This window comes from Pezoporus flaviventris, unplaced genomic scaffold (assembly GCF_033815535.1).
Source record: "Pezoporus flaviventris isolate CSIRO_AGI_PZ_B2104156 unplaced genomic scaffold, CSIRO_AGI_Pfla_v1 ptg000179l, whole genome shotgun sequence".
Taxonomy (NCBI): domain Eukaryota; kingdom Metazoa; phylum Chordata; class Aves; order Psittaciformes; family Psittacidae; genus Pezoporus; species Pezoporus flaviventris.
This window is the reverse complement of record NW_026892727.1, coordinates 359,619-368,442: the sequence shown is the minus strand read 5'-3', so window position 1 is coordinate 368,442 and position 8,824 is coordinate 359,619. Positions and strand designations below refer to the sequence as shown.

General features: G+C 52.9%; 1 protein-coding gene across 1 annotated transcript; it reads right to left on the bottom strand.

Moving 5' to 3' along the window:
- Positions 1–6,450: 6,450 nt before the first annotated feature.
- Positions 6,451–7,678, bottom strand: LOC133262019 (olfactory receptor 14J1-like). Its single transcript, XM_061440891.1, has one exon. It carries the CDS (start codon positions 7,506–7,508, stop codon positions 6,531–6,533), a length of 978 nt encoding a protein of 325 aa, XP_061296875.1. The 5' UTR covers positions 7,509–7,678; the 3' UTR covers positions 6,451–6,530.
- Positions 7,679–8,824: the final 1,146 nt, after the last annotated feature.

Here is an 8,824-nt window from a genome sequence, read left to right as displayed (position 1 = left end):
ATGACCCATCTGTGACTCTTCTATGAATCCTCTATGACGCCACTATGACTCATCTATGACTCTTCCATATCTCTTCTTTGGCTCTCTGATACTGTGACTCATCTATGACTCCTACATTACTCCAGTATGACTTCTATATGACTCCTCTGTGACTCCTACATGACTCCACTATGATTCCTCTATGACTCCTCTTTGAATCCACTATGACTTGTCTATGACTCCACTATGATTCCACTGAGTCCTCTATGACTTTTCTATGAATCTATGACACTGTCTCCTATATGACTCCACTATGACTCTATTATGATTCTCTATTACTCCCCTATGACTTCACTATGACTCCTCTATGACTCCTCTATGACCCGTCTATGACTCCTCTATGACCCCTCTATGACTCCCCTATGACTGTTTTTGACTCTTCTATGACTCCTCTATGATTCCTGCATGATTCCTCTATGACTCTATGATGCTAAGACTCCTCTGTCACTTCTGTATGACTCCTCTATGAATCCTCTATGACTTCTCTATGATCCCTCAAAGGCGGCCAGAACTGATGAAGATTGTTGGAAGAAGTAAACGACCCTCAGACACCACCACCACAATTGTGTACGCAGGCGGGGAACTTTCTAGAAAATGATGTAATCCATATGTAGCCTTATGAATATGTATGTATGCCCAGGGACTATGAAAGGACGGCTTGTGTGGCAATTGAGAGACACACGTTAGGAGGAGCTATGCCCCGTGTCTGCCGGCGCCGCAAGAAAGAATACCTGCTTGTCAGCTTGAAAACTTTGGTGGTGAGTTTGTTCCTGGAGTTTTCTCTGAGATCACCTTGCACACGCAGAGTCGTGCAGTGCAGCAGCAGCGTCTCTCTGGCCTCCTGCTGCCACTGTCAGAGGCTAGAGGCACCTCAGCCCTGCGGTGTTGTCGACCTGGTCTGCCCTCACGTGGGGGCCCAGCGCCCAACATTCCTGACTCATGGTGGCACTGCTGGCTCTGTGGGTACTGGGGCAGGAGAAGGGCCTTGGCTGATGCTGCTCCTTGTGGTGTCGTGGTGGCTGCGGAGGTGACAGCCCGGGAGCAGGCACCTGCATCTCCTGGTGCCTGGGATGTCCCTGGTGGCTCCTCAACTGTTGGAGCTGGCTCTGCTGACACAAGAGCTTCACCCTCCTTTTTGTCCACCCACCCAGGCTGCAATGGCTTCCTTTGGGTAGAGAAGCACTGAGGGAGACCATGCCAAGAGTTGTGCTGGAGCTGAGGGAAACCACATCCACTCTTTGTCTCATGCACAACTGCAGGCTCTCAGCTTGACCAGGCAGCAGTTACCCTTCGGACGGCGTTTAGGTGCCCAGAGGTGTCACCCAAGAGGACTCTGATGCTGGCACATGCCTCACCGAAGGCTCCCCTGGGTTGCCCTTGGCACCTTTATCAAAGGTAACTGCAACATGGCCTTGTCTTCTCTCCCAAAAGACCTCTGCCAATCCAATGGCGAATCCAATGCTGATCTTCCCTGCACTGCCACTGTCCTGCCTGTTACACAACATCCTTCATTCCTCACATCTTTCATAGATTTTCCTTTCAAATAACCCTTTCAAATAACTTCTATCAGATGCCCTTTGTAATCTTCCTGCACTTCGAAACCTCCCCAGTTCCCTGGAAGACAATCTGGAAGACTTGACAAAAACTACACGGTGAGATATGGCTCATCAGGGTTTAATGAGTCCCACGGTGTATTTGGGCTGAGTCCTTGAACATCAGGTGCTGACAGGAGACTGAGGAAACCTCTCAAGAAGTCCAAGTCAGAAACAAAGCCCCAAGTCCCTTCAGCATTAATGAGCCCCACTGAGGGCTGTTACTGACAAAGCCTCCCCAGGGACTCGTTAAAGCAAGTAACTGGAGGCTGTGATTACAGGGAGACAAAGGCGAAGTGCAGGTGTCTGATGGTGAGAAAACCCTTGGTTTGTTTGATGATGCAGAAAGGCCAAGCCCTGACCACAGCCCTTGGAGAAGCAGAGCCTGAAATCCTGAGAATGAAAGTTCTCCTCATAGGCCTTGATGAAAGAGGCAACTGCCATAGCCCAGGGCACAGAGGCCTTTTGTTCTTTTGGGCCTTTCAGCCATGCCAGAACCCTGTCATCTCTGCTGCAGGCTGTCCTACACTGGCCCATGCCTGCACCTCTTTCCCTTCAGGCTGTTGACCCCCATCTTGCTTTCCCACCCAGCTCTCACCTGGCATTTCTGTACCTTCAGTCCCATCTCTGCACCCATTGCTGTCTGTTCCTTGAAACACAAAGCCATGGGCTGAGCCAGACTCCCTCCGGGTGACCTCTTGCACCACAAGTCCACCTTTTGAGAGACATTTCTCTTTCCTAACTTTGAGTCTGAACCTTCCAGGCTGCACTTTGCAGAGGTTTCCTTCTCTTCCTGCTAGCAAGAAAAACTACATCATCTCTGAAGTCACATTTCACCTACTTGTAGGCTGCTACTATAGTGTCAATTCAGCAGGTGGATTGAATATCCCTCAGCAAGCGGATGTAAAGGGGACTTATAGAAGAATGGGTGATGCCATCAGTATAGAGAACTAAGCACCATGGGAGAGCAGTGGGAAAAGGCAATGGTCTGGATTGAGAACTAATTGGCAAGAGCCAAAAGGAAAGGTGGTGTCCTTGGGTGCAAGGTACCCCATGCTCTGGGGACAGGGCACCTCATCTGGGACAGCTTCCTGCCTGCAGCACCCTCTCCGCTGCACAAACCCCACACTCTGCCCACACTCACAAGTGTCTCACAGAAGCTTTGCACACCTCACTGCAGGAGGTTCCTGCATTCCCCAGGCTCAGGGATGGATCCTGCATTCCCGTCAAGTTTGGGTAGGGCAGGAGAGGGAGACAGGAAGGTGGGCTCATGGGGCATGATGAGCAGCGTTCAGGCACCCCCAGCAGTGGGCATTCCCCATGTGCCACTTGGAGGCATGTTCCCATGAGGGAAAGTTCTCAGATAGCCTGGGCAGGGAGTGGGGGGAAAGTGCAGCCCAGCCCTGGGGAGGGTGCGTTCAGGCAGCTCTCTTGGGGTCTGGCACTGGAGGTGGCTGCTGGCCACGCTCTGCTGCCTACAGCCCTTTGCTTCTCCCCGTGAGAGCTCTCTGATCTGCCCTTTGAAACCCTGCTCCCCTGCTTTCAGCACAGGACAGGTGTTTGTGGGGGTTCTTAAGATCACTTTGGGTGTGAAGGCATCATACACAAGTGTTGTAAGCACAGGGCAAATGGGAAAGGACTGATGGACACTGCAGCCCTCCTTGCTCTGCACTAAGCTACAAGGAGCTGAGAACTTCTCCTTGTGTCAATATTGTTCTGACTTTCTGTCATACAAAGAATGTTTTATAGCACCCCCCTCCAAAAAAAAAAAACAAACAAAAACCACCTCAGCAGTGTTATGCCAGTAAATAAATAACACAGTCCAAATGACTCTAAGGCCATGCTGAGCTTCTCTTGTGCAGCCCAGACTCACTTGAGTCATGAGTACAAGTAGTGAACTTTACAATGAAGTTGGATTTCATCTGTCATCCCTTGTGAACATCACAGGTGGACAAAGCACTGCTTCAGAGCAAAGCTGACTCCCATCCAACCTGGCCTTGAACACTGCCAGGGATGGGGCAGACACAGCTTCTCTGGGTACCCTGTCCCAGTGTCCCACCACTCTCTAAAGGAACAACTTCATCTGAATGTCCAAGCTGAATCTCCTTTTTTTCAGCTTAAAGACATTCCCCCTTCTCCTGTCACTGTACAGCCTCATAAAAAGCCCCTCTCCAGATTTTTTGTAGGCCCTGCTTAGATATGGAGAGATGTCTCCTTGGAGCCTTCTCTTCTCCAGGCTGAACACCCCCAGCTCTCAGCCTATTTCCATTGGAGACGTGCTCCAGCCCTTAGAGCATCTTTGTGACCCTTCATAAGCCCATCATTATAGGATCAGAAGTGTACAGGGGTTGGAAGGGACCCTCGGATGTCTCAAGTCAAACCCACCAGGAACAGGGTCAAAGCAAGTGGTTCAAGGCTTGATTCAGTGTAAGCTGAAATCCCCAAGGCCAGAGACTGCACAGCCTCTCTGGGTGACCTGATGCAGCACTTGCCTGAGCCTATGGGAACAAGGTTTCCTTCTGACCTGCCTGAACCTCTCCTCTGTCACTATCCCCCACTGCTTTTTGTCCTCCCACCAGGCACCATGGTGAGGAGCCTGGCTCTGTATTCTCCATGTCCTCCTTGCCGGTACAGGCAGCCAGTCCCCAACAGCCTTCCCTTCCCAAGATCTCAGGTCCCCATCAGCCTTCCCTTCTCCAGGATGGACAAGCCCAGCTTCCCCAGGCTTTCCCCACAGGCACTGTGATCCAGTCCCTGCTTGTCCTGAGGGCCCATTGATAAACCCAAGTCTTGGGAAACGGGAGAGGTGCCTGAGGACTGGAGGAAAGCAAATGTCACTCCAGTCTTCAAAAAGGGCAAGAAGGAGGACCCGGGTAACTATAGACTGGTCAGCCTCACCTCCATCCCTGGGAAAGTGATGGAACACCTTATCCTTGGTGCCATCTTAAGGCATATCAAGGATAAGAAGGTTATGAGGGGCAGTCAACATGGCTTCACCAGGGGGAAATCATGTTTGACCAATCTCTTAGCCTTTTATGAGGAAATAACACAGTGGATGGATGATGGCAGAGCGGTGGATGTGGTCTACCTTGACCTCAGCAAAGCATTTGACACAGTCTTCCACAGCATCCTCACGGCTAAATTGAGGAAGTGTGGACTGGATGATCAGGTAGTGAGGTGGACTGCGAACTGGCTGAAGGAGAGAAGCCAGAGAGTTGTAGTCTATGGGGCTGAGTCTAGTTGGAGGCCTGTAACTAGTGGAGTGCCTCAAGGGTCAGTACTGGGACTGGTATTATTTAATATATTCATCAATGATTTAGATGAGAGAATTGAGTGTACTATCAGCAAGTTTGCTGATGACACTAAGCTGGGAGGAGTGGCTGACACGCCAGAAGGCTGTGCTGCCATCCAGCGAGACCTGGACAGGCTGGAGAGTTGGGCAGGGAATAACTTGATGAAATATAACAAGGGAGAGTGTAGAGTCCTGCATCTGGGCAGGAACAACCCCAGGTTCCAGTATAGGTTGGGAAACGACCTGTTAGAGAGCAGTGTAGGGGAGAGGGACCTGGGGGTCCTAGTGGACGACAGGATGACCATGAGCCAACACTGTGCCCTTGTGGCTAAGAAGGCCAATGGCATCCTGGGGTGTATTAGAAGGGCGGTGGTTAGTAGGTCGAGAGAGGTCCCCCTTCCCCTCTACTCTGCCCTGGTGAGACCGCATCTGGAATATTGTGTCCAGTTCTGGGCCCCTCAGTTCAAGAAGGACAGGGAGCTGCTGGAGAGAGTCCAGCGCAGAGCAACGAAGATGATTAGGGGAGTGGAACATCTCCCTTATGAGGAAAGACTGAGGGAGCTGGGTCTCTATAGTTTGGAGAAGAGGAGACTGAGGGGTGACCTTATCAGTGTCTATAAATATATAAAGGGGGAGTGTCACGAGGATGGAGCCAGGCTCTACTCAGTGTCAAACAATGACAGGACAAGGGGTAATGGGTACAAACTGGAACACAAGAGGTTCCACTTAAACTTGAGAAGAAACTTCTTCTCAGTGAGGGTGACGGAACACTGGAACAGGCTGCCCAGGGAGGTTGTGGAGTCTCCTTCCCTGGAGACATTCAAAACCCGCCTGGACACATTCCTGTGTAACATTATCTAGGTGTTCCTGCTCCGGCAGGGGGATTGGACTAGATGATCTTTCGAGGTCCCTTCCAATCTCTAACATACTGTGATACTGTGATACTGTGAACCCACACCTGCTTGCCAATAGCATTCCTGAACTGGGGATGTGAAACCTGGATGGAGGATTCCAGATCATCCCTTCCCTTGTTCTCCTGCCGTGCTCCTGCACATACAGCCCACGATGCTGCTGTCCTCCCTTGCTGCCAGGGCACCCGCTGCCTCCTGTCCAGCTCCTGCCCACCCAGACCTTTCCCATGGGCTGTTCTCAGGCAGGCAGCCCCAGCCTGGGCCGTTGCAGGGGAGTCCCCTGCAGGGACCCCTGTGTCCCCTGCTCCCCTTCCCAAAACACCCTGAGAGCTCTGCAGCCCCCCCCATGCCTTCCCATCACCCCACACCAGCACAACAGCCCCATTCAATGGGCGCCCCAAGAGCTCTTCCTGCTCCAGGCACAGAGCAGCCATCCCAGAGCTGGAGCAGCCAGAAAGCTGCTTTCATTCCCCTTCACTCCCGTCATGTGAGGACATATCACAGAGAAGAAGTTGCTGCAGGATCATTTATTTCCCTTAAATACAATCAGAGACCAGAGTGACAGAAAGTCTGTGGGTCACACAACACGAGTGGCAACTTATTTAGGAGATGAAAACTGGCATTTCAATGAAGACAACATCATCACAAATTGTAATAGGAAAACAAATGCAAAGCAGGAAAGACAGACATGGCCTGTCATGACCTACACTGGAAGCCCTTTGCAGGGTAAAGCAAGCAGCGTATATCTGCTGAAACACATCTGGTCACCAGCTTCCTCACAGCATCCTTCAGCTCCTGGTTCCTCAGGCTGTAGATGAGGGGGTTCACTGCTGGAGGCACCACCGAGTACAGCACTGACACCACCAGATCCAGGGATGGGGAGGAGATGGAGGGGGGTTTCAGGTAGGCAAATGTGCCAGTGCTGAGAAGCAGGGAAAGCACGGCCAGGTGAGGGAGGCACGTGGAAAAGGCTTTGTGGCGTCCCTGCTCAGAGGGCATCCTCAGCACGGCCCTGAAGATCTGCACATAGGACCCCACAATGAAAACAAAACAGCCAACAGCAATCAGGACACCAACCACAAGAAGCCCAACTTCCCTGAGGTAGGAGTGTGAGCAGGAGAGCTTGAGGATCTGGGGGATTTCACAGAAGAACTGCTCCACAGCATTGCCTCGGCACAGGGGCAGTGAAAATGTATTGGCTGTGTGCAGAAGAGCACTGAGAAAGCCACTGCCCCAGGCAGCTGCTGCCAGGTGGACACAAGCTCTGCTGCCCAGGAGGGTCTCATAGTGCAGGGGCTTGCAGATGGCCACGTAGCGGTCGTAGGACATGGCAGTGAGGAGAGAATACTCTGCTGAAATGAATAAGAGAAAGAAAAACAGCTGTGCAGCACAACCTGTGTAGGAGATGGTCCTGCTGTCCCAAAGGGAATTGGCCATAGATCTGGGGACAGTGGTGGAGATGCAGCCCAGGTCCAGCAGGGAGAGGTTGAGGAGGAAGAAGTACATGGGGGTGTGGAGGCGCTGGTCGCAGGCTGTGCTGGTGATGATGAGGCCGTTGCCCAGGAGCGCAGCCAGGGAGATGCCCAGGAAGAGCCAGAAGTGGCAGAGCTGCAGCTCCCGCGTGTGTGCGAATGGCAGGAGGAGGAACTGGGTGATGGAGCTGCCGTTGGACATCTGCTGCCTCTGGGCATGGGGCACCGTCAGAGGAGAAAAAGGCAGTGACAGGTTAGGACAGGAGGGATGTCAGATACAGAAGTTCAGTTTACACATTCACAACTGAGCACATTTTAGCAGGAGAGGAGAGGTTCTGTGTCATCGCCAGTGATGTCATTACACTGCTGAGGCTTCTTCCTAATTACAATCAGAAGAGCCTTGCTCAGAGCGAAAAGTCTCAGTTCTTTGCAGAACCAAGACAGCTGCAGTGTCCATCAGTCCTCTCCCACTTGCCCTGTGCTCAAACTTGCACTGCCTGTAAGATGCCTTCACACACAAATTGATCTTAAGAACTCCAACAAACATGTGTCCTGTGCTGAGACCAGGGGAGAACGGTTTTAAGGGACAGTCCACAGAGCTCTCACGGGGGAAGCAAAGGGCTGTGGGGGGCAGAGCACGGGCAGCAGTCACCTCCAGTGGCAGACCCCAAGAGAGCTGCCTGAACGCACCCTCCCCAGGGCTGGGCTGCACTTTCACCCCACTCCCTGCCCATCCGTATCTCTGCTGCCTGGAGCTGTCCCTGCCAGGAGCTGCTGGTCTGTGCCCAGCTCTGCTCCCTCTCAGTGCTCCCAGAGCCCATGCCATGGGCTGTGTGCTCAGCTCTGCCCTGCACACCCCTGCCTGTGCAGGGGCTCAGGAGCAGCTCACACAAGCCCTCACAAGACTCTCGGTGCCTCCCCCAAAGCAGAGAAGTAAATTCCCAGCTCCCACTGCCCACCCTGCCCATCAAGAGGAAAAACCATCAAAGTTCAGGATCCTTCCCTATCAGGTAAATGATGCCTCAGTGTCTTTCAGAGGGACCCTCTGAAGAAGTGCTCAGCGTGACGGCAGATGGAGCAGCGTCACCCACCCAGCACTTCCCTTCCCTCTCAGGGGTTTCTCCTTTCCCCTCAGCTCCCCCCCGAGCTCCACGGGGAGCTCCCGGGCAGGCCGAGTGCTGACCCTGATAGGCAGCAGAGTCCCTGCCCCTGCACACAGCCTTTGGGCTGCAGGGACCCTGCTGCAAGGGCAGCGCTGGGCACCCCTGCCTGCACACCCACATTCACACCCTGCAGCCAGCCCCGGCACAAGGGACCTGCCTTGTCCTGTCCCTGCATGGTGCAGGGGGAAGCCCTGCTCTGCAGCACATCCTCCTCCTTATCTACACAGAGAGAAACTGCAGCTGCATTGCCCTGCACCCAGTGCCTTACCACAAACAGGACTGGGAAGGTTTCTCCTTCAGAAGGTTCCTCCTCCTCCTCCTCAGCATCCTCCACTGCCAAGTGCCTTTAAGCTCC

Coding starts and splice junctions, on each gene's coding strand:
- LOC133262019 (XM_061440891.1), bottom strand. CDS start 7,508: ATGTCCAACGGCAGCTCCATCACCCAGTTCCTCCTCCTGCCATTCGCA.